The sequence below is a fragment of the Dipodomys merriami genome, unplaced genomic scaffold (assembly GCF_024711535.1).
Source record: "Dipodomys merriami isolate MVZ:Mamm:240054 unplaced genomic scaffold, mDipMer1.0.p SCAF_98, whole genome shotgun sequence".
Taxonomy (NCBI): domain Eukaryota; kingdom Metazoa; phylum Chordata; class Mammalia; order Rodentia; family Heteromyidae; genus Dipodomys; species Dipodomys merriami.
The window spans coordinates 364,354-389,956 of NW_027206601.1; the positions used below are offsets into that span (position 1 = coordinate 364,354).

At 46.7% G+C, this 25,603-nt stretch overlaps 1 protein-coding gene across 1 annotated transcript in view; it reads left to right on the forward strand.

Annotated features, from left to right (window-relative positions):
• The window catches only part of Pkd1l1 (polycystin 1 like 1, transient receptor potential channel interacting), a 105,605-nt gene that overhangs the window by 66,757 nt on the left and 13,245 nt on the right, over positions 1-25,603 (forward strand). Inside the window, exons 33-45 of the mRNA XM_070014542.1 lie at positions 269-315; positions 1,110-1,290; positions 1,552-1,687; positions 2,905-2,989; positions 3,369-3,542; positions 6,197-6,315; positions 11,742-11,852; positions 18,150-18,276; positions 19,568-19,651; positions 20,149-20,300; positions 20,979-21,213; positions 23,363-23,467; positions 24,268-24,408. Coding sequence (XP_069870643.1) covers positions 269-315; positions 1,110-1,290; positions 1,552-1,687; positions 2,905-2,989; positions 3,369-3,542; positions 6,197-6,315; positions 11,742-11,852; positions 18,150-18,276; positions 19,568-19,651; positions 20,149-20,300; positions 20,979-21,213; positions 23,363-23,467; positions 24,268-24,408 — 1,697 coding nt within the window. The remainder of the gene's footprint in view (positions 1-268; positions 316-1,109; positions 1,291-1,551; positions 1,688-2,904; positions 2,990-3,368; positions 3,543-6,196; positions 6,316-11,741; positions 11,853-18,149; positions 18,277-19,567; positions 19,652-20,148; positions 20,301-20,978; positions 21,214-23,362; positions 23,468-24,267; positions 24,409-25,603) is intronic.

Consider the following 25,603-nt stretch of genomic DNA (forward strand, 5'->3'; position numbering starts at 1 on the left):
TTATTTCTTCTTAAGGCTCTTTTTGCTTTTTAGTTACTCCCTTTTCTCACACTGCTGTGAGGGTAACCTCTGCTGGATGAGGCCTTTGTCCCAACAGCCTTATCAGAAAGTCCTCATCCCAGTCTTGTCACCTCTCAGAAAAGCTCACTCTGATGGGTCAGGATGAAGTATCACATGAAGAAAATTGTGTCCCTTGTAAGCCCAAAGGTATCACTGATACGCTAATTGAGCATCATATATTTGCCTTTTTTTTTTCTTTTCTAATCAGGCCCTAATTCCTGTGGTACGATACCAGATGCGAGAGAACCCTATATGGTAAGTGTGTAGCAACATGCAGTAGCAAATGCTCTAGCATTAACTGCTAATGATTGATTTCTTTGATGCCCTCCCTTGGTCAAGGTTAAATCAGGTGTGGAAAAGATCCATGTACCACCTACCCTACTGGTTGAGGTCAGTGCTCCAGAGAAATAGGGCTGCTTTCCAGCCACAGGCTACTTCGTTGCCTACGTTGGCTTTGTACTATGATCCTCACATCTCATCCTCCTGAGTAACTAGGATTATGGGCATGAGACACTGGTGCCTGTGAAGGGCAAATTTCTAATGTCCTGACTGCTGTATCAGAGTGGGCTTTTGCTGGTTTGGATCTATGTAAGCACCCCACTTAGCACAGAGGAGCTTCTTTTCTGTGCATACCTGACCCCTGTACTTTCCAGCCTCTCACCCCTGCTTTGCAGCTTCATGGTCCCTGGCCTTGGGTATGGCGCTCAGAATGCACTGTGTCCCTAACACCTTTGGGGCTCTGCCATTTGCCCTTCCAACCCTTTCCTCAGCCTGCTGCTCTTGACTGGACCTCTGATATCTAGAGAGTAGGGACCCATCAATCTGACTGCATGCAGCTGCCCATAGGCTGCCAGAATTGCCTCACAGACACCCCCTAGGAACATGACCTCTAGGAAGGGCTTTGCTTCCTCCTTCACAATCATGTGGTACCTGAACTTGACCAGGTCCACACTGGGTCATTTATGCCTTTTGGCTGCAAAGCATACTGGTCAAAAAAAGGCATAAGTCTCCATAGAGGCATTGACCTTGGCCTGACCTTGTTATTCTAGCATTCTGTACCAGCCATTCCCTCTGGAAGTAACCTTATGTGGAGGAAGGGAGTAAATGACAGTGATGCAGCTGGTACAGCCCTGGAGCTGGAGGCCAGTATGGCAGGCCACCGTGAGACAGCCCTGAAGGAGAAGAGTCACAAGCCTGCCCCGACACGAAGTGATGTCCACGTGGATTGCAGTGAGAAGCCCCTTCCTTTGGTCCAGTATCCACCTGTGGCATTTGGGAGGCGTGGGCTCAGAGTAGTGTGACTAGAGATGGAATTGGCTAATTGTCACTAGACACTCCTAGTCTCATCTAAACAAAACAAAACAAAAAGACGCAAACTCATCTGAATACATGGCATCTTTTCTAAATCTTTGGTAACCATATAGCTCAACTCACACTGAGGAGAGATGACCAGATCTGCTAACCTAGTTGTCTCTATTTGTTCTGCTGTAGCTCCTAGCACTGGTTTTGAAGGATTTATGCCCTGGAGGTCTAGGGCCTACCCACCTTGGCTGAGCTCTGCAGGCTGGATCATGTGTGCGTTGGTTTCCCTGGCCTGTGGTGTGGGGACAGGCTTCCTTGGCTACAGGTGAGCCATTGAAGTTTACGAATATCCTCAGGTTGTTTGGCAGAAGTCTAGCATTTGTGAGGAGATGCAGTGTTTCTGGAAATTTCTAAAATATAGATGCCAGAACTCCCCATTGCTATTCTCTCTCTACCTCCTGTGAGTGAAGAGAATCTTATGTTAATTCCAGACAATCACTTCTCAATCAGCTCTGCAACAGCAAACAGCCTAGATGAATCCAGGGTATAAAAACAGAAACCAGCCAGTTACCAGTGGCTCATGCCTATAACCCTAACTACTCAAGAGGCTGAGATCTGAGGATCCTGGTTCAAAGCCAGCCCAAGCAAGAAAGTCTCTGAGATTCTTATCTCCAATTAACAACAACAACAACAAAAAAAAACAGAAGCAGAGCTGTGGCTCAAATAGTAAACACTGGGCTTGAACAAAGTAGCTCAGGGACAGCGCTCAGGCCCCAAGTTCAAGCCCCAGGATTGACACACACACACATATACACGCACATGCACACCCACACGCACACACACACAGAACCAACACCAAGCTCCTGAGAAGGTGGGCCATGACCTGTGCACATTGGCCAAAGACAGCCAATTGTTCTCTTGTGACACTTTGGGGGAGGGGGAATTTCCTGCAAGATAGGGACTATGATGCATAGATTCCAGTGTAACCTTATTTCCACAATCTCTCTTGGCCTGCCTTGGGCCACCATTGGAGACCCAAGGGTTACTCAGTGTGGTCTCTAGACTATGAAGAGTAGTTACCACCCAACCTTTTTCCTTTTGACAGTCTCCCTTCTCCAGACTGCACATTTTGAGCCACTCTGTGAGGATGGACTGGATGTTTGAATCCTCTCCATATCTCAGTTTTCTCATCTACAGAGACACTTAGTGCACTTGCCTCACAAGATTTGAGGAGAAGCAGGAACAGATGACAGTGTAGGAACAGTGTAGCCAGTCCTGTTCACTCTGCTGCCTGCAGCCCTTCTCTGCCCTGTCTGCACTCAGTTATGTCTGCATCAGGCAGATTCAGAGAGGGTGATGTCCCTGCAGCCAGGAGGAACGTTTGCTCGCATGGGCAGAAAGACATGGTGCCCATATCTAAAAGCACCCACTCCCGGACCGCTTCCCACCCCCCGGCTTCCAGATTTCACTTCTACTGAAGTGGTAGACCACAGGGCAACTTGCTCCCTCCAGGGTGCTCACAGGCCTGTTCTCTCCTGGCAGGTTTGTCCCAGCACAGTGTGTGCAGTGGCTGTGCCTGCTGTCGCTCTCTGTGGTCTGCTGTGCGTGTGTCACCCAGCCACTCATGGTAAGACAAGGTGGAGAGCCTCTAGTGAGCAGGGTACCTGGAAGGGAGGGAAATGGTGGCTGTGTATTGCTAATTCCTTCCTTTCCTTGGTAGTTTGTGTTAATACATAGTGAGAAAACCCAGAACTTGGACTTGTGCTAAGCTCCAGATGAACCTGTTATTCCATCCTTCTAAAAGCCTATGGGAATAAACTGCTCCTAAGGCTCAGAGAATATGAATCTCAGGCCAGGCCACAGCTGATGAGTAGTGGGCCCAGGACCCAAGGGTGGTGACCACTGGTGCCTGGATGAACCTGGGTGGAACCTACTGGCTACAAAGGATCAGAAAGACACTTCTGTGCCTCCAGTGACCACCAGTGCAATCTTCTTCCTTGCTCCAGATCTGCTGTATGGCGCTGGCTTTTGCTTGGAAAAGAAAAGACGACAAGGACTTTTTTACTGGGTCCTTATGTGAGGCAACGAGGAGTCTAGCTTTGGAACTGAGTGTGGGCTCAGGAGCCCACCCTGCCCTTTCTCCCAGCGGGGCCCCTGTCTGTGCAGGGGAGGCAGAAAAGGTGAGGCACTTTCCTCCGCCCCCCCCAGTGAATTGCTCACTAAACAACTGGCTTTCCGGCGTGTCCATCCATTGGAATGTAGGCTTTGAGTTTAAAGTTGGTTCTACTTTGGGGACCCCACAGTATTTATTTGAATTTTTTTTCCTTCCTGTCTCTCCTATCTTTGTTTCAAGCCCCAGTCCTGGGGCTTGAACTCAGGGTCTGGGTGCTGTCCCTGAACCTCTTTGTGCTCAAGGCTAGTGCTCTACCACTTGAGCCACAGTGTCACTTCCAGCTTTGAATAGCATATTAGTATAGGAAATAAGAGACTCACGGGGACTTTTCTGCCCTGGGTGGCTTAAAACCATGATTCTCATATCGCAGTCTCCTGAGTAGCTATGATTATAGGTATGAGCCACCTGCACCTGGCTCGTTCTTTCTTCTGTTTTCCTTCCTTCTTTCCTTCCTTCCCTCCCTCCCTCCCTCCCTCCCTCCCTCCCTCCCTCCCTCCCTCTTTCTTTCTTTCTTTCTTTCTTTCTTTCTTTCTTTCTTTCTTTCTTTCTTTCTTTCTTTCTTTCTTTCTTTCTTTCTTTCTTTCTTTCTCTTTCTTCCTATCCTGGGGTTTAAACTCAGGGCCCGGGCATTGTCCCTGAGTTTCTTTGCTCAAAGCTAGCAGCTCGACTACCTTGAGCCATAGCTCCATTTCCATATTTTAATCTGTGATGCTTCTTTATATGCATCTATTAAACACAGGATATTTATTTTCTTTATCCCAATCACAGTGAAGTCAGAGTCTCAAGACAATACGTGTATTGTAAAAACAACAAAGTGAATGAGAAATATAATTCCTGGCTGTAATTCTGGAAACATTTTTTCCTAAAAATTAGGCCATTTGAGCTCCAGGACCCATACACAGTGTACTTCTTTCCTTCTTTCCTTCCATCTTCCCTTCCTCTCTCTCTCTCCCACTCTTTATCCCTCCCTCTTTCCCATCTCTCTCCCTTACACCTTTCCTCTTTCCTTCTCTTCTCCCTTTTCTTCTTCCCCTCTTACTTTTTTCCCTTCCCTCTCCTCTGTTCCTCTCTCCCTGCTGCCAGCCCTTGCCTGTTTTATGTGTAGCATTGTCTTGTACAGTGTGAATGACATGAAAGTGAGCATGAAGTTATCATGAAGATGCTCACACTTTCTTGCTCCCTTCAGGTGTATGAAGTATGTATGTGGTGTGTGGTCTGTAGCTGTCCCTGAGCTTCTTTTGCTTGAGGCCTAGTACTCTACCACTAGAGTTAAAGATCCACTTCCAGGTTTTTTTTTGAGTAGTTTATTGGAGATTTGAGTCTAATGGGCTTTCTTGTCTGAGCTGGCTTCAAACCATAATCCTCAGATCTCACTCTCCTGAGTTGTTAGGCTTACAGGCATGAGCCACCAGTGCTTGGCTGGGTCCCCACTTTTAGAACAAGGTAATAACAGCTCAGAAATAGGAAGTCACTAATCCAAGGCCATATAACAGCAAACTGTGGCCTGGAGCCCAAACCTGAATTCCTGTCGGCTCTCCTCCTGCACCCTACTGACCAGTATCTCTGCTTTGAGCAATCATAACGCTCCTTTCTCCTCAAAAATGTCAAATGCCATCTTTCCTTGCTACAAAAAAGGCTCACTTCCTTCTCTGCCCCTTAGGTGCAGCCACCCCCATCTCTGTTCTTTCTCTTTTTGTAGTCACATCTTCTCTCTGAGATTCCTTTGACCAGTCAGCCTTGGTCAGGGCCTGGTACCGTCAAACCCATGCTGCACCTACAGAGTTTCTCTTTGCCTCGCCATAGCAAATGTCCTGCCAGGAGAATTTGAATTTCCAAGCCTCACACTACAGCATTTGCACTTGCTGTGTATTGCTCAAAAACCCAGTAGCTCTGGGAGGAAGAACTGTCTGTGATTTCTCAGACTCCATGCCGGTGGAATAGAAAAACGAATGAGTAAGAAATAAATGAAAACCTTTAAAGGATTCACATTTCCAGCTACACAGATACAGCCTGAAATCAGTCATGCTTTCTAAAAAGAAAAACAGGCACTGGTGGCTCACACCTGTAATCCAAGCTATTCAAGAGGCTGAGATCTGAGACTTGCAGTTCAAAGCCAGCCTGGTAGAAAAATCCATGAGACTTTTTTTGTCTCCAATTAACCAGTAAAAGTCCAGAACTGGTGATGTGGCTCAAGTGATAGAGTGCCAACCTTGAGCAAAAAAAACCCAAAACATACAAAACAAGAGTGTGAGGCTCTGAGTTCAAGCCCCAGTGAAGTATAAAACAAAACCAAATATCATTTCTTGCTTAGACAGCACTTTAAAATGGCTTCTCCAGTCTGCCACGGCCTTAAGAAAAGCTACTGTACAAATGCCAGCTGTAATTGCTCCTATAATTTGACAGTGGCAGGCATGTCTGCTATGTGAAGCTCTTCTTTGTAGTCGCGGTTGCAATCCCTGCCAAAGCTGCGTGCCTGAGACGTGAGCAGAGTTTGTAAATAGGGCTGCCCTGTTCCTGGCCTCTCCCAACAACCTGTTCTGTGTGGTCTGCACACAGAACATTTTGTTCCCCTGATGATGGGGGCACTGGGCCTGCCAGGAATGCCAATGGCCTCTCTCCCTCAACACCAGCTCCAGCTTATGGCTCTCTCATCTCTCCTAGGTCTTGGCTGCCCGTCGCCGTGAGCGCCACCTGCGCTGGGCACGGCCACCATCGATGGCCCAACTGAGGGTCATCCGAGAGAGGCTGAGAAGACAGGGCCACACCCAGGCAGCCCTGAGGTAGGTGCAAGTCTGGAGGTGATGGCAGGCTGTGGCCCGGTGCTCCTTTCAGAGCAGCATGCCGCATTGCTGTTGATAGTTCTAAGATTGTTCTCACTGGAGAATTGGAGTACAGATGCATCAATCTGTGCTCCACACACCAGCAGGTGGGGAAACTGAACTGGAGAAAACAAAACCAACAACTTAAAGTTGGCTCTTAAACTACCCTGGACTTCTTCATCCACACACAGACTAAGTGCACAGCCAGCCTTATTTCATACTGCTCACACTTCATTACTCAGCTGTAGACTGGAACTCCACTCCCCAGCTGGGCACACGGGCCTGGGGAAAGCCAAAGGTAATGGTGGCACTTCTTCGGTGGGCATCAGCTGGGCCCAATGGCATTATTGTCAAATAAATTTCAAATTGGGTACTAGTAGCTCATGCCTGTAATCCTAACTACTTGGGAAGCTAAGATCTGAAGATCCCAGTTCGAAGGCAGGCTGGACAGAAAAGTCCAGGAGACTCTCAATCTCCAGTTAACCAACAAAGAGCTGAAAGCAGAGGTGTGGTTCAGGTGGGTGAGTGCCAGGCATGAGTGAAGAAGAGATGGTGCCCAAGCTCTGAACTCAAACTGCAGTACTGGTGCAAAAAGAAATAAAAAATAATTTCATATTGTAGTAGGCATGATGCTCAACCCAGAAGCTGTTTGATTTTTTAAAAATAAAACACAAAACTTAAACATCATCCTGGTAGCAAATTTCTCCAAATTAGACTTGGATCATGTTTGTCTCAATGGTGCCCAACCCCTTCTCCACACATGGTGGTCAACAAATGACAGTCACTCCTGAGTTCTTCTATAAGTAGTAGCTGAACTATTCTCTAGATTCTGAATTCTAGACTCAAGATTTCTGTTGTAGTTTGTGAAGGATTTGGAAATTCCTGACACTTTTCCCACAATGGAGATGTTAAAACATATAATTGCACCTTTGACCATTTTCCTTTAAATACTACTTCCTATCAGCATGAAGCATCATTTGTTTTCTCTCTTTTTTTTTTTTTCAGTCATGGGGCTTGAACTATGGGCTTGGGCGCTGTCCCTCAGCTCTTCAGCTCAAGGTGAGCGCTATACCACTTGAGCTACAGCACCATTTCCGTTTTTTTGTTGGTTTATTGGAGATAAGAGTTTCATGGCCTTTCCTGCCTGGGCTGGCTTTGAACCATGATCCTCAGATCTCAGCATTAGTTCTCTTTAAATCCAGAATATACTCTGAGTTGAATCCTTTTCCATAGAGAGATGCTATGATTGTTATTGGGACATCATGTTTTTGGTGTGTGTGCCAATATAGGGGCTTGAACTCAGAGTCTCATGATCTTACCTTTTTTGCTCAAGGCTGGCATTCTATCACCTGAGCCACAGCCCCACTTCTGACTTTTCAATGGTTAATTAGGGATTAGAGTCTCACAGACTTTCCTGCCTGGGATGGCTTTGAAACAATCTTCAGATCTCAACATCCTGAGTAACTAGAATGACAGCCATGAGCCATCAGCATCCAGAAAAATCTGGAAACTTTTTTTATACATACAGAAGTACATACTTTCCCCCAGCATTCTGGCTTCCAGAAATAATAAGTAAAAACATGAGAATATCCATATAGGAGAAAAGTCATGTGGAGACTTGTGTAATGAGAGTCACTATACGTACCTATGTGTCATCTGGGTCATCAAGTACACAGTGGGAGTTGCGCTCAGCGCTGCACATGTGCTGTCCAACCAGACTCCAGACAGAGCCATTTAGAGCCTATGTGAGAGTCAACAGGTAGATGGATGTGGGGGGTAGGGGGTGGGGAATAACGCGGTACACCCAATCGATTCAGGACAGAGTATGCATGGGTGTGCATGTGGCTTTCCCTAGACAAAGCATGGGGTGATAGCTCAGACAGCTTTAGAAAAGAGCTACTTATGGGGAAAAAAGGATTAAGATTTGTAAAACTTGGCATTAAAATTAAACTTATGGGCTAACAAGCTTAATCCCAAAGGGCAGAAAATCACTGGGAAGATAGGCACAGACCCTTCTTCACAAGTTGCACTGGCCTGCGGAGCCACTGGTGCCTTCATTATGATGGTTGACTCACACAGTGGGGAAACCACGTTAAGACTCCAGTGATTTTCTAATTCTCTTGTTGCGATCCTTCAGAAATGTTGTCCTTGGTAGGAGAAAGATGGTAGTTCAAAAATATTGACATAAGCCAGGTGCTGGTGGCTCATGCCTGTAACTTAGCTACTCAGGAGGCTGAGATCAGAGAATTGCAGTTCAAAGCCAGCCCAGTGAGGAAAGTCAATGAGATTCTTATCTCCAAAGAACCACCAGAAAACCAGAAGTGCTGTGGCTCAAAGTGGTAGAACGCTAGCCTTGAGCAAAACAGCTCAGAGATATCACCCAGGCCCTGAGTTCAAGCCCTACGACTGATTTAAAGAAAATCAGCACACTTTTTTGAATTAAAAAATATAGGTATGAGGTTTATTATATGTGAGGATCGTTGAAGAAATCACATTTTATAGATGTATTTGCTAATAAAAGAACTAGAAACAACCTAAGAGCAAGGAGCTCCTAGAACTTAGATTCTCAGCACATGCTGCTATTGGGACTTGAATGCAGGGCCCCAAGTTCTCTCTTAGCTTTTTCCCTCAAGGCTGGAGCTCTACCATTTGAGGCCCACCTCCACTTAAAGATTGGCTGGTTAATTAGAGTTAAGAGTCTCTCCAATTTGTCTCACTGGCTTCAGTCCTTGATCCTCAAATCTCAGCCTCCTGAGTAGGAGGCTGTGAGCCACAGATGTGAGCCACAGAGCCAGGTGCCAATGGCTCAGGCCTGTAATCCTAGCTACTCAGGAGGCTGAGATCTGAGGATCATGGTTCAAAGCCAGCGTAGGCAGGAAAGTCAGTGAGACTCTTATTTCCAGTAAACCACTCAGAAAACTGGAAGTGGTGCTGTGGCTCAAGTGGTAGAGCACTAGCCTTGAGCTAAAGATTGAGCACCCAGGCCCAGAGTTCAAGCCCCATGGCCAACAACAAAACAAAACAAACAGATGTGAGCCATAGGTGCCTAGCTACAAATACCATTTTAAAGCAAAAAGAACCAAGGATCTGGAAGTAGAGCTGTGGCTCACTGTGGTAGGGCACTAGCCTTCAGCAAAAGAGCTCAGGGACAATCCTCAGGCCCTGAGTTCAAGCCCCATGACTGACAAACAAGTTAAAAAAGAAACAACTAAGAATCACTGATATGAGATCTGTGACAGGAAATATACAAATTGAGCTCAGAATCTTTATTAATCAAGGAGGCAATTGAGAAAACTAGGGTCCTTACTGAAGAACTCAGCAGTCAATTGGAAGAGACTCATATTGGTCAAAGATGAGCTAATTGGATACCAGATGAAGAATAGTAAGCATAATGAACTGAAGCTTATGCAGTGTATTCAAGGCCATGAGTTTAGGGTAACTGATCAATGTGGGCAGGTGCTCAGTAAACAACCTTTGACAAGGAAATGAAATTGTCAGCCCTGCCTTCCCTAACACACTGTATGTGGGAAGCACAGGAGGGACAGGGGGTTCTCAGACAGATGTTCCAGTCAATGGTGGAGGGTGAATGATGGAATAAGAACTTGAACATTTTTGCAACTTCAAGAAATAAATGAATGAATCCAGGCATTGCTCATAAACAACAGTGAAGGAGAGAGGGAGAGGGGGTTCTTGACACACATCTTTAAGATGGCCTGCCCCAAGCTGTTCAGCCTTAATCAGATATTTTGTGTGTATGGGGGTAACGTAGGCTGTTGTTGTTATTTGTTTGTCTAGGCAATTTACAGTTTATACAAAGAACACATTTTTAAAAATACCAAAAGAAAAAGATTGAGAAATCTACAGAACAAAACAAAACAAAAAAAGAATCTATGGCTGGGAATGCAGCTTAGATCTAAATCAATACAAATACAGTATGCATTGAATAAAAGACAATATATCTGTATTGCATTGGTGTATACAATCACAATTGAAATCCCATAAGCTTTTTTTTTCTCACTAGTCCTGGGGTTTGAACTCAGGGCCTGGGCACTGTCCCTGAACTTCTTTTGCACAAGGCTAGCACTCTACTACTTGAGCCATGGCACCACTTCTGGATTTTTCTATTTATGTGGCACTGAGGAATCGAACCCAGGGCTCCATGCATACTAGGCAAACAAACAATCACTAAGCCACTTTCCCAGCCCCTCTCATAAGTTTTTTTAAAAAATAGATATTATTAGATGAATTTTTTTTTCTTGGTTAGTCTCAGGGTTTGAACTCAGGGTCTGGGCTCTGTCCCTGAGCTTTTGTGTTTAAGGCTAATATTCTACCGCTTGAGACACAGTTCCACTTCCAGTTTTCTGGTGGTTAATTAGAGATAGTCTCACAGACTTTCCTGCCCTGGATAGCTTCAAACTACAATCCTCAAATCTGAGCCTCCTGAGTAGCTAGGATTATAGGTGTGAGCTACCAAGATATTAGCAAATGGATTTTGCAATGTGTATGGGAAACAGAGGAACTGGAGAACCAAAGCAATTCTAAAGCAGAAGGTCAAAGTTAAAGGACTGACACTACAGAAACCAAGACTGGGTATTTGGTAGTAGAATAAAAAACATAGTAGAATGGACATAGGTCAGTGGAACAAAATAGCCAGGAAATAGAACCACACACAAATATGTTCAAGTGATTTGCACCTTTCAAGAAGATGCAAAGAAAATTCAAAGACTTGGTTTTTTTCAAAAATGGTGCTAGAAGCTGGGCATGGTAACTCATACCTATTATCATGGCTACTCAGGAGGCAGAGATTGAGAGGATCACATAGGCCAGGCTAGGCAAAAAAAAAAGTTTTCAGGAGTCCATCTCAGTGGAAGAAGTTGAGGGATGTACTAGCACATGCCTTTCTTCTCAGCCTCAAGAAGACAAATTAGGAGGATTACAGTCCCAGCACAGGCTCACACTAAAAAGTGAGATTCTATCTCAAAATACTATGTAAAAAGGGCTGGAGAGTGGCGCTGTGGCTCAAGCGGTAGATCACTCGCCTTGAGCTGAAGAGCACAGGGACAGCGCCCAAGCCCAGAGTTCAAGCCCCACAACCGACCAAAAAAAAAAAAAAAAGATAAAGATAGAAGGGCTGAAGATGTGGTTCAGTAATAAGCACCTGTCTAGCAAGCTGGAGGGTCTGAGTTCAGACCCAGTACTACCAAAAAAAATGCTGGGAAAAGTAGATGTAGAGGGGAGAGAGGGAAAAGAAGTGAACCCCAATAAATTACACATTAAAGTTTCTTCCCAAGGACAAAAGCCCAGCTCCATGAGCAGGGTTGGGGAAACACTCAGCAGGTGCACACGGGATGCACAAAGATGCCAACTCAGGTTTGTTTTTCTCACAGAGACATCTGCATGTCCATCCTCACACTGCTTCTGCTTTTGCTGATAATCTACGGGAAAGTTTCCCCAGCGGAACGTTCTCTCAATCAAGCTTTCCGGAAGGAATTTATGAGGTAGGAAATTTGGGGAACACCTGTAGACCTGGGGCAGGGGAGGAGACTGGCGTATTAATTCATGGCTGGCTCATGCCAAAAGGAACCCTGCAGTCAGGTCTCCAGAGGGGTCTCCAGAGGGGTCTCCTTCTTACTGTAGATAAGCTGCCAATTCGTCCTCCTCTAGAACAGACCAGGGAGCAAGTCAACCCTGAGCATTGTTTAGTCCACCCCTCTGGCTCATTTTACCCAGGCACAACTGAGGCCCAGAGAAAGATTAACCACATACCATATATGAACTCTAGGAAATCTTGTTAAATGTCTTCCTAGGAGACCTCTGTTCACAAATGTTGACCTTGTGCTAGCATCTCATTTGGGGGTCAATAACAAAACAGGGATGTCCCAAAACCCTTTAAATTCTGGACCCCAAAGTTTTATTTTCTGTATTTTTTTAAAAAACATCAGAGTTCTTCCACCAAAGCTATGGTCACAATGCAGAATACCTAATTTCAAACTGTCTGCAACAATACTCCCTCAAGTGTACTGCTACTTTTGGGCTGGGAATGTGGCTTAGTGGTAGAGTGCTTGCCTAGCATGCATGAAGTCCTGGGTTCCATTCCTCAGTACCACATACACAGAAAAAGCCAGAAGTGGCGCTGTGGCTCAAGTGGTAGAGTGCTAGCCTTGAGCAAAAGAAGTTCAGGGACAGTGCCCAGGCCTTGAGTTCAAGTGCCAGGATTGGCAAAAAAAAAAAAAAAAAAAAAGAGTACTGCTGCTTTTCAAGTCTATTCCTTCCCTTCTCTCTCTCTCTCTCTCTCTCTCTCTCTCTCTCTCTCTCTCTCTCTCTCTCTCTCTCTCTCTCTCTCTCTCTCTCTCTCTCTCTCTCTCTCTGTGTGTGTGTGTGTGTGTGTGTGTGTGTGTGTCATTCCTGAACTCAGTGTCTGGGAGCTGTCCTTGAGCTTTTATACTCAAGCTTAGCACTCTACTACTTGAGCCACAGCTCTACTTTTGGCTCTTTGGGTGGTTAATTGGAGATAAGAGCCACAGACTTTCTTACCTGGCAGGAAAGTTCATGAGACTCTTATCTCCAATTAATCACAGAAAAAGCCAGAAATGGTGTTGTAACTCAAAGATCTTAGGAACAATGGCTAGGCCCAGGGTTCAAGGACCAGGAATGGCAAAAATAAAAATGAATCATTTTTATTTCCTGCAAGATTGTTATTGATATACAATGAGGTAGTGACTAGCAAATGTCACCCTTTATTAGTTACCAGTTTGCCAATACTAGAGTTTGACTTCAGGGCCTCAGACTTGCTCATTTTGCTTGGCTGGTGTTCTACCACATGAACTATGCCACCAGTCTAGGCTTTTGCTTGTTGTTTTGGAGATGGAGTCTAGCAGACTTCTGCCTAGGCTGGCTTCAAACTGCTATGCTCTGTATCTCAGCCTCCAGAGTAGGTAGATTGCAGGTACCCATCCTTCCTATTTTTATGACTCACTAACAAGGTAAAACCTGGAAGTCACCTTTCAATGACTCTGTACTCTTTCTAGTATCTCAGTAATCTTATTTCCTATTGCCAAGCACTCTCCAAGTACAGCTAACTGGTGTTTTCTACTTGCCTATTTGCAAATGTAGCAGTGACTTCAGGACTGACTTGTCAGCTGTCCTCTCTGAGCAGGTGCACAGACCAGACCACTAGATGATGCTGTGAGACAAATTAAAGGGTGATGTGGGAAGGTCCCTCTAGAAGTAGAAGTCAAGATTCAACAACTGCTGACTCTAGCTAATTCGTTTTTCATCTCGTATTTCCTCAGTGAACAGTCTTTGATGTTTCTCATATGAATGGCTGTCTCTTGCAATTCCCAGCAGAAACATCGCAGCTGTCATAATATTTGTGAGCCTGAGGTGTGTCCATAGACCACTCTGCTGTTGACCACTTCCTGTGCATGTTCTGAGTGCTCTCCTGCTCCTCCTCCCCATCCCACAACTAATCCTAAAACACGGACTTTGGAGGGTCTTAGTGAAGCCCTGAAGTGGAATCAGGGATTGAGCCCTTGACTTTCTAAGGGTTCCTGGGTAATTTGCCATCTTTTGGCTGGCTGTAGTATCTTCCTCGGTGAAAGGAGGAGTCTCTCCTCTGCACAAAATATTATCATGCTGTGGGACTCATATTTATATTGTATTTGGAGTGCTTCTGAACTCAATAGTCTCATAAAACTCCAAATAAAGGGGCTGGGAAGGTGGCTCAGTGGTAGAGCACTTGCCTTGCATGCCTGAGGCCCTGGGTTCGATTCCTCAGTACTACATAAGCAAAAAGAAAAAAGCTGGAAGTGGTGCTGTGGTTCAAGTGGTAGAGCACTAGCCTTGAGCTGAAGAGCTGAGGGACAGCGCCCAGGCCCAGAGTTCAAGCACCACAACCGGACCCCCCCCCCCAAAAAAAATTCCAAGTAAAACCAAACAAAACCAACCCAGTAAAGCACCATGCTCCAAACAAAAGCCAAACACGGACACTAATAGTTGGCTTTTTTCCACCTTGCTTAGCTGGCTTTGTAGTTTTTTATATTATTGCTGTAATTAACACAGTCAGAGCCAGAATATTATTGGGTTCTTGGGTTCATGTCTGCCCGTTAGTGTGCTGGGAACAAGGAGGAAGTGGGTTCCTGGTATGGGGTGTCTCGGTGTTGAGTCCCACTCAGGCCTTTCTTGATTTTGTTTCTTTAATATTACCCCAGCAGAGGACAGGGGTCCAGAAGCAACACCATTTCTCCAAACACTGTGCATACTTGGGATGCAGATATAGCTAAGTGGGAGAGTGCTCCCTGAATAGTTGTGAATACAGGCATGGCCACCAGTACCTGGCTTGAATACATAGTCTGACCAAGGTAACAGTGGAAAGTAGAACTGAGAAAAGCACCCATCCAAAGACCCACACAGGGCAGACTTCCAAATGGAAAACCAAGGAAGACCAAATGCTGGAATGGGAGAGAAAAAGGAAATAAAACCAATCCAATAAATTGGTTCTCAAAACATTTATATGTCAGTGATCTTTCTTTGACCTTGGTTTCCTTTTATGTTGTCCAAGTATTGTCATAACATGAAGGTTTGGCAATACTTTTTTTTCAAAAATTTCCCTCAATCTTTAGCAGCCTATCTGCCTGAGCCCTCTGCTGAGGCTGTGGGCTTGGTGGGGTGTTGATTCACTGTCCGCCATTCTGGTCTTGCAGGATAGAGATTCCTAATGGTAGCATTTGCCTGCTGGTTCCTCTGGTATAAATGCTCCCAGTAAGATGACACTAAACAGGAGTCAGTAATTGTGTCCACACTGGTTTCAGCCTGGTGGGAGCTGGCCCCAGCACCAACCTCTGTCACCCGGCTTTGCTTCCAAGTCCAATCTGCCCAAGTCATGGCCACCAGTTGAAGAACTGTCTGTCAGGCTGGGAACATGGCTTAGTGGTAGAGTGCTTGCCTAGCATGTATGAAGCCCTGACTTCGAGTCCTCAGTACCACATCAACAGAAAAAGCCAGAAATGGCACTGTGGCTCAAGTGGTAGATGATAGCCTTGAGCAAAAAGAAGCTCAGGGACAGTGCCCAGACCCTGAAGAAAAACAAACTGTCTCTCTATCCTTTGGAGTAGTCTTGTTTCTGGAATCTAAGGTTCCTACCGTGTGTCCTCCTACTGAAAAACTGGGAAACAGACATGCGTGGAAGGAAAGCTGGTCCTGAGGAAAATAGAGGCGACTTTTCTGTCTCAAACTTCATCCTTGGGGGAATGAAGAGATTTTAGGGGACATACTGAGTCACAGCGAGACAGCAAGCAGGAAAACCCCATGCTGGGAAAGTTTTGTGCAGATCTGTGAGCTTCCCTCTGCTCTGGCAGGAGACATACAATGCACTTGGCTTCCCTGAGGTCAGTCTGCTTCACCTAGGGAAGAACCTCTCTTCAGCAAAAGGAGGAATCACAGTCACATGAATCCTTTGCTACAGTCTGGACAATGTTGTGTGTACTTGGATTACTTGAACTTATATCCTTTCCTCCCTGTTTTTTTTTTTTTTGGACAGGGTTGGGATTTGAACTCAGGACTTTTCTCTAGTTGGGAAGATGCTGTACCAATTGAACCACACTTTTGACCCTTTTTCCTTTTAGTTAGTTTTTAGATAGGCTCTTGTACTTTTTGCCTTAGATGGTGATCCTCCTACCTATGCCTCTGGCATTGCTAGGATTATAGACATCCTCTACCACACCCAGCTTGTTGGTTGAGATGGGATCTCCCTAACTTTTTTCCCCTGATCAGCCCTTGAACCCTGATCCTCCCAGTCTCCACTTTCTATGTAAGCTGAGATTACAGACATGCATCACCACATGTGATCTTGAAGTTGATACTCTTTTCTAATGTCTTACCACTCTCTCCAGTGAAATCAATTCCTCTGAGAAGTATTTTAACCTCTTCTTTTCATGGAGAAAGATCTGGATTAAACGGTCACATCAGACTTGTCTCTACTTGGTGAGCATGCATGCTGTATTATCCTCACCTTTATTCATCCTGCATCCTCCCCTCCAAGGATGAGAGGTTTGGAGCTGGAGGTGAGAGGCATTTGGCTTTCTCCAGGAATTTGTAGTCTCTTTTCATTTCCTGTTGCACAGCCATTGCACAGGTACCCGTCGCTGTGTGAGTGAGCTGAGGCGCCACACCTGGTCAATGTGCGATTGTTTCAGTGCCCCCTTCAATCCGCATCCTCACGTTAACAGGAAGGGCATAGCTGATACGAGTAGAAGGCCTGCGGTGGTGGTGGGCCAGGTACAGTTCATGCAGTGCTTGCCTGGCATGCGCTTCCATCCCCACCGTGAAGGTCAGGCAATGCCGGCACTTGTGTACCTACACCTGCTCATGGCTGCTCACGGCCATCCTACAGGCAGGTTACACACCAGCCAGGCCCCTTCAGCAGCCAGGCAGAGGGAGGCTGAGCCTTGACCCCTGTGTCCAGAGCCCCTGTCTATTCCTCACCCAGCTCTCTGCCCAGTCTTGTGGGCCTCCATACTTCCTCAGATGACCATGTGGCTCCTCCCTCAGGGCCTTCAGGTCTTTGCTGAGGTGTCACCTCATATTGCTGCATCCTGTGGCCATGTGAACTACGATTTCTACCTACCCACCCACCTCCCACTTCACTTCCTGTCCACCGTCACTCCTGCTTCATCTCATTCATACCTGTCACTTTGTTCTATGCCGAACATGCTCCTCAACTTATGATGGGTTTTGTCACAATAAACCCATGACAAATGGGAACCAGCCTAAGTAAAAAGAAAAAAATTAAAGCATTGATGTATAGGGTACCAGCAGCTGACACCTATAATCCTAGCTACTCAGGAGGCTGAGATCTGAGGATTGTGGTTCAAAGCCAGTCTAAGCAGAAAAGTTCCATGAGACATTATCTCCAATTAACCATCAAACAGCCAGAAGTAGAGTTGTGGCTCAAGTGATAGAATGCAATCCTTGAGCAAAAAAGCTCAGGGACAGTGCCCAGGCCCTGAGTTCAAGCCCTAGTAATCACACACACACACACACACACACACACACACACACACACACACACACACACACAGATTACAGTCAGCTGGGCCTACGCCCAGGCCCTGAGTTCAAGCCCTAGTAATCACACACACACACACACACACACACACACACACACACACACACACACACACACACACACACACACACACACACAGATTACAGTCAGCTGGGCCTAGCCAGCACCCTATCTCAGCCAGCCTGCTCTGACATGCTTAAAGCACTCTGGTTCACTTACAGTTGGGCAACTTCACTTAACAGGATTCTCCTTTAGACTCACATGCAGAATGTCTCATAGAATTTCTTGAATACTGTGCTGAAAGTGAATGATTGATGAATGAACTCCACAGTTCTGTAAAGTCAAACAATCATAAGGTGAACCTTTGTTGTTGGGGAGCATCTGTGTATCTTCCTTATTAATCCATTTCCCCATACCAAGCAAGGAATTAATTTTCCACTTCCCAGTGCCTAGGAAGTGTCTGATATAGTTGCACAGTGATATGTCTCAAATGAATGAATTAATGAATGAAACAATGAGTGAGTGCCTTTCCCACTATTCTATCTTCTCTCCTGCCACCTGGGAACAAAGTGAATCCCAGGGTTTGAGCCATATGTTGCCAACAGTTTTGGTTTCATGTCCCTAGAGTACCTGAAATCTGCACGTCAGGCAAGAAAGAACATTTCTGTGCTAACTTTGAATTGTTTTCCTGAATGCACAAACAACATTTTGCTTTTGTTGTCCAATTAAGAGAGGCCAGGAATTACCTACGGGACCTGAGAGGCCCTGACGGCTGGTGGGACTGGTGTGTGACCGCGCTGCTGGACGGGCTGTACCCAGAAGGCCTCTCTGCTGCTGGCCAGGTGCCTAGGGCTCAGGTGTGTGGTCCTGCCTCTCCACCTCTCAAGTGTGCCACGGTGAAGTGGGCCCAGCTACACAGCCATGTAAGGCTCTGAATGGCTATGTTGGTTGCAGGGCCATGGCTTTGCTCCCAGGGAGCTCCCATTACTCTCCAGGTTCATGTACCCCTCCCACCTCTCCCTGAGCTGTGTGGGACTCCAGGCTCCATGTTTATAAGCCCCATCTGGCCCTGGGGACACACATAGAGAATCATAGGGCTGAATAGGTGCAGAGCGAGTCCGTGGCAGATTCTGGTTTCCAGTGTGGACTCGCATGACAAGGGACACTAGCAATGTCCCCAGGTCAGAGGAGGAGCAAAGGTTTAAGAAAGAGGAATCAAAGAAGGTCTGGAAAGAGACAAGCAGGTCACAAGTTTAAAAATGAAAAGAATAGCATTTTATAAATATCTCATTCCTTGCTCCCTGTCTTATTTTCTCCCTTCCTTCTAAAAAGAAAAAAGAGTTGATATCTTAGCCAGGTATAGTGGTTCACACCTGTAATGCTAGCTACTTGGAAGGAACACAGTTCCAAGACAGTCCAAGCTGAAAAGTTTGGGTGAGCCCATCTCAATAAGAAAACTGAGCTACACAGAACTCATAAATGCTATAGACCATGATAGACAATTTGCCCCATGAAAGTTAGAATGCATTTGTGACTTTAACTAAGCATCACCATCCCATAATACTGTGAAGTTTGGGAAATTATGTAATCACTTAATCACAATAAAGAATTTAAGAAAAAGGAAAAAAAAAAAAGAAAAAGAAAACTGAGCTAGTGCTGTGTGCCTGTCATTGCCAACAGCTTTGGTTTCATGTCCCTAGAATACTGCAGGAGAATGCTAGACCAGTGGCTAGGGCAAAAGGTAAGACCCTATCTCAAAAAAAAAAAAAAAAAAAAAAAAAGCAAAGAAGAATCAAGAGGTAGAGTGTCTGCCTAATAACTGCAAAGCCCCACGTTTAATATAAGCAAACAAAATCTGGCAATATCTTTGAGTTGTATTCCTCAAGTACTATTTTTCATTTCATTTTTATTGGATTCTATGTGATATCATGAAACAACAACTGTGACGAAATCTGAAGAGATCAAAATAAAGATCATGAGAAGTTGTGGATACTGAAATGTCATTCGAATGCTAGTCTTTTCTCCAGATGAGGCTGGGGAGGGAGGGGGGTGTCTTAAAATGTTGGTGGAAATGTAGTGGGTCCCTCGTCCAAGCTCCCCCAGCCTTTGTAGAAATTTTAATATTCTGAATCTCTCTTCTTCTTTCAGCCAGGAGCTCTAGGAGGAAAATGCTACCTCCTCGGTACCCCTGTGATCAAGCAGCTCAAAGTCTCTCCCTGTGGTCCGTGCAAGGTGAAGCTCTGCTTCTAAACAGGAATTGAGTTTGAAAACTCTGGGGGACACTGAGGCTGGGAATGGATAGATGTGTCGGCGTCCTCAGAGCTGAGAGTGACTGGAACTTGCCAGGCACCGGGGTGGAGTGGGAGGAGATGGAGGGAGACTCACCTTCCTCTTCCTCTTTCCAAACACCTCTTAGAGTCTGGTTTACTGTATCCACTGGACTTGGTGCTGTATGCAAACAAGGCAGGATTTTTAATCTAAAGATAAAATTTTTACCTTTTTTTTTTTTCATGTGGAGAAGGGGCTGCCTTAGGAGGAGAGTTTTACCTGTATCATCCCCTTTTGGGAAAATCTGCAGCTTGTCCCATGGAGTCTCAGGTTGGAGTCTTCAGTACATAGTATCTTGGTCCTTCTGGCTCCTCCAGTGTACAGCACAATGGGGGAGCCACAATGCAGGCAGACTTGGGGTGGAGATTGACAGCTTCTTCTGATTGGTGGTTTTGTTCCAGTCTCCCAGGCCATTCTGGATGCTCATTGGAGGCTCTGATCCCATGTGTAGCCCTGAAACCCAAGGCCTTGAGAATCAAAGTGCGGTCTCTTGTAGTCCTGAGGCCTGTGGGGCCAGAAAAGAGGCCTGTGTGCATAGCCTGGGCAGAACAAGGTGAGCATCCATTGCGGTGAGGTTGCAGGGCAAATCCCAGTCCAGGCACTGATTAGTAAAAATGTGATTGCTTTAAACAATGGAGTCCATTGTAAAGAGAAAAAAAGAGGTAACTGAATATTCTAGACACTGGACATTTCTCCTCCATTTGTACATTGTACAAATCAGAACAGAAGCCCTAATTTAGCCAGGATGCCATCCATCGTTGTTGCTGCTGGGAAGGGGGGAGAAGCAAAGAGAGAGGAATTTACTGTCACCAACAGAGTCCTCAAGACACAGAGAACCATTTGTCCAGCCCCTTAATGGTCCAGTGTTAGCTGGGCACTGTTGACCCATGCCTGTAATCCTAGCTACTCGGGTGACTGAGATCAGATGATTGCAGTTCAAAACCAGCCCAGGTGGAAAAGTCCATGAGACTCTTATGTCCAATAAGCTACCAAAAAAAAGTCAGAAGTGGAGCTGTGACTCAAGTGGTAGAGTGCTAGCTTGAGTGAAAAAGCTCAGGGACAGTGTTCAATCCCTAAGTTCAAGCCTCAGGACAAAGCTTCCGTGTCATTTGTCCTTGTGCAAGCTTACAGGAGGTGTTCTAAGCACTGCACTCCAGCCGGGTTTTTCTGGGGACTTCAAAGCCTTGCTCCATCTCCCCCAACCCTCCTCTCAGTATGTGCTGCTTTCCAGGCCCAAAGCCCATGCAGCCCTGGCTGCCCTGAGGGCCAGCAAGTGGATTGACCAGAGCACCAGGGCAGTGTCTGTGCACTTCACCCTCTACAACCCCACAGCCCGACTCTTCTCCAGCGTGACTCTGAGTGTGGAGATTCTCCCTACTGGAGGCCTGACCCCCTCTTTCCTAGTGCAATCCTTCAGCATCTTCCATAGTGACTCAGCCCCCCAGTACTATCTCATGCTTCCCAAGGTGAGTTCACCTGCTTCTCTGACCTCCTGAATGAGCACACAGAGGCCAGCCTTCCCCTGGCCTGGGCACCCTCATTGGCTAACATATCCTGCTAATCACACCCTTGTCATGTTCCCATCATGCCAGGAGGCATCACAGGAAGTCTTGAGGCCTGGGAAATACTGCCCCCCAGTGGAGAGACCAATCTCATACAAGTGGCCCAAATGTAGGAGGTTTAGGGCTGGGATCTAAGTCTCTCATGGGCTGGGATCTAAGTCTCCCATGGGTCTCTACCAGCTTCTGCTGTCTTAATAAAATATAATCACCTCCCCACCACACACACACACACACCACCACCATCCAGTCACACCTTCTATAGGTTCAACTTGCAGTCAGCTGTGGTCAGAATACATGAAATGGAAGATTCCTGAAATAATCCTTAAGTTTTAAGTCATTTTAGTCCTTCTGTTTTTATTAATTTTTCTTGTTCATCTTTCATGGGGGCAAATTTCTTTTCTTTTTTTGGTCCTGTCATGGGGCCTGAACTCTGGGCCTGGGCGCTGTCCCTCAGCTCTTCAGCTCAAGGCTAGCACTCTACCACTTGAGCCACAGCGCCACTTCCGGCTTTTTTCTTTTTGCTTATATGGTGCTGAGGAATCGAACCCAGGGTCTCAGGCATGCAAGGCAAGCGCTCTACCACTGAGCCACCTTCCCAGCCCCATGGGGGCAAATTTCTAAATTCAACTTCATCATAGTTTCAGATGTATAGGAAACAATACAGTATATGTGAGGTTGGGTGAAGGTTCAAGCATTTGTGGGGAGGCAGTCTGAATAAAAGAGATGACTGTCAGGCTGGGAAGGTGGCTCAGTGGTAGAGCGCTTGCTTTGCATGCATGAGGCCCTGGGTTCGATTCCTCAGCACTACATAAGCAAAAAGAAAAAAGCAGGAAGTGGCGCTGTGGCTCAAGTGGTATAGCGCTAGCCTTGAGCTGAAGAGCTGAGGGACAGTGTTCAGGCCCACAACCAGACCCCCCCCCAAAAAAAAGAAGAAGAAGAAAAAAGAGATGACTGTACAAAGGCTGGGTGACTTAAATAGAAGACATTTATTTAGCACAGTTCAGGATGCTGGAGGTCTAAGATGAAGCTGCTGAAAAGGTGGTGCTCTGGTGACGGTTGCCTTCCTGACTTATGGGAGCCAGACTCCTCCCTGTATCCTCACGTGGCCACTTCATTTTGCCATTGAATGAGCATGGAGCACATGAGGTCTCTGGGATCTACATGTATAAGGCCATGCAGGACCAGGGCCCCACCCTCATGCAGTTATTTAACCTTTTTTTTTTTTTCGTCGGTCGTAGGGCTTGAACTCTGGGCCTGGGCACTGTCCCTCAGCTCTTCAACTCAAGGCTAGCACTCTACCACTTGAGCCACAGTGCCACTTCCGTTTTTCTGGTGGCCACTTCCCGTTTTCTGGTGGTTTATTGGAGATCAGAGTTTCACCGACTTTCCTGCCCGGCTGGCTTTAACTGTGATCCTCAGATCTCAGCCTCCGGAGTAGCTAGGATTACAGGCGTGAGCCACCGGTGCCTGGCACCATTTTTTTTTCTTTTTTGTGGTCCCATCTCCAAGTATAAATCACACAGGGAGCTTAAGCTCCAAACTACATTGGAAAAGGGGGAGGGGCGCATCAACCTTCAGGAGACTGCTTTTTGGTCACATCAAAGCAAGTGGTATTGCAGTGCCATATTTTAAACCATCAGAAGTGACATACAGACACCTCGATGAGCACTTTTGCTCATCAAGAATGTTCATGTCATGTATGTCATATGTATACATTAAGACTGACTTTTTTGAGCATGCTAAGGAGAGAGAGGAGACTTGTCTGAGTGTTCTGTGTTTGGTTTTTGATGCCAGTACTGGGGCATGAACTCAGGGCCTCATGCTCTTTCAAGGCTTTTTCACTTAAGGCTGGTGCCGCTTGAGCCATAACTCCATTTCTGGTTCTTTGCTGGTTAGTTGGAGATAGGAGTCTCACAGACTTTTGGAAAAGTTCTGCCTGGGCTGGCTTCAAACTGTGATTCTCAGGTCTCAGCCTCATGAGTAGCTAGGGATATGAGCCATCAGCTCACACAGAGTTGTTGTCTATCTTGCCTATGTGTGGTCTCTCCACCAGCTCATCTTCCTGGTGCTCCACTTGGCCCACCTCTGCCTTCAGCTCTGTGGGACTGCTGAGGAGGGTCTCCTCAGCTGCTGGCGGAAGCCCAGAACCTGGCTCGAGGTAGGCTTCCATGGGTCATTTCTGTTCTGAAATTCAGTATGATAATATTATATGATCTTATTGTTTTATATGCTATGTTATAGTTGTTACATATTGTGTAATCATATAATTATATATAATATAGAATCACATAATTATATATTTTTATTATGTCATCTTAATATATAATTGTCTAGTATTATAATACTATAGCATATTGTGTATATCATATATTATGTATACTACATATACTATATGATATTAATAAACATTACTATTTTACTATATATAATATACAGTATATTCAATACATACTTTTATGTAGTATATTACATAATATATGGCATATACAACATAATCTATCAATGTCAATATGTAATATGTATTATAGTGTATCTATTATATGTGATATATTATTGTTATGTATAATATGGTCTATGTAATATCTACTATATAATAGATATATCATTATAATAACACACTCATGATAAAATGAATTTTTGTGTCTATATAACTTTTTTTTTTTTGGCGCCATTCCTGGGGCTTGAACTCAGACCTGGGCGCTGTCCCTGAGCTCTTCTGCTCAAGGCTAGCGCTCTACCACACAAGCCACGCAGCTCCACGTCTGTCCACGTCTGGTTAACTGAGATGGGAGTCTCACAGACGCTCCTGCCCGGCTGATGCTGAGCGTCCGATCTCAGCCTCCTGGGTGCTGGGACGACGGGCGTGGGCCGCCGCGCCGGGCTCGTCTGCAGGCGCGTCCTGCAGGGGTCAGCTGCGTCCTTCCGAGCTGACCGCGTCCTCCCCTCGGTGCCTTGCAGCTCTCCGCGGCCGGGGCGGCCCTGGCCTCCTGCGCGGCCTCGGGCCGCCTCGCCTTGCTCGCGGGGGACGCGGCTCACCAGCTCGGCCGGGGACGCTGTCTGGCGTGCGTGGACCTCCTCCCGGTGGCGCGGTGGAGTCAGGTGCGGTGGGCAGCGGGCCGTGGTGGGTGCGGGCCGAGAGTCGGATCAGCGTGAGTCTAGGAAGGGGGGAGAGGGCCGGGAGGGCGCGGGGCCTGCTGCGCGTGCGGGGGTCACGCACGGGTCCCGGGGGCCGCGGGGGTCTGGCCTGCGGTGCGTGCCGGATCCCCGGGCAGCAGAACTCCCGAGCCAGGGACTCCGCAGGCCCCTCCGCGGCTCCACAGTCTACACCGGATGAGTGGGTGTGCGGCGGCCCTGGGGGGCCTTCCCAGGGCGGAGACCCCATCTTATAGATAAGGTCTACCTACCAGCCTGGTCCTGCTGCACCTCGGCCAGTCCCTTCCCCACCCGCAGGCCTCACCGCTTCCTTTCCCACCCCTCTGGAGGGCAGCCAGGGCACTGGGGCTACCCCATCGTCCAGAGTGACTTCACATGCCCAGGAAGGATTCTTCCAGAACATAACTGGAAGAAGAGTGACAGGTTCACTCCCCTCTCATCTCCCTTCCCTGGCTCCACCTTCTTTAATAGCTCCCCGCCTTTAGCTCCCCTCATCTCTAATCCTGCCTCCGGCCTGGCTCTGCTGCCTGTCGCATAGACAGGGCCGCAGGAGGTCCACCCGTCAGAGACAATTTTGTTGCCAGCCCCAGAAACCCACCAGCCCTGGGAAACGAGGTGCTCTGAAAGAACCTGGGTGGGAAATGACCCAGGTTTCTCCCAGAAGGAAAAGAATACACATGCTGGGCACAGGTGTCTCATGCCCGTCATCCTAGAGACCCAGGAGGCTGAGATCTGAGGCCCACAGTTTGAAAACAGCCTGAGCAGGAAAGCCTATGAGACTTTTTTTTTGGGGGGGGGTGGGTCTGGTTGTGGGCACTGTCCCTCAGCTCTTCAGCTCAAGGCCAGCACTCTACCACTTGAGCCACAGTGCCACTTCTGGCTTTTTTCTTTTTGCTTATGTGGTGCTGAGGAATCGAACCCAGGGCTTCAGGCATGCAAGGCAAGTGCTCTATCACTGAGCCACCTTCCCACCGCCCCCCCCCCCAGACTTTTATCTCCAATGAACTTCAAAAAAAGAAGCTGGAAGTGGAACTGTGGCTCAACCGGTAGCACAAAAGCTCAGGAACAGTGCCCAAGCCCTGAGTTCAAGCCCCAGGGCTGGTACCAAAACAACAACAACAACAATAATATAAAATCTTCC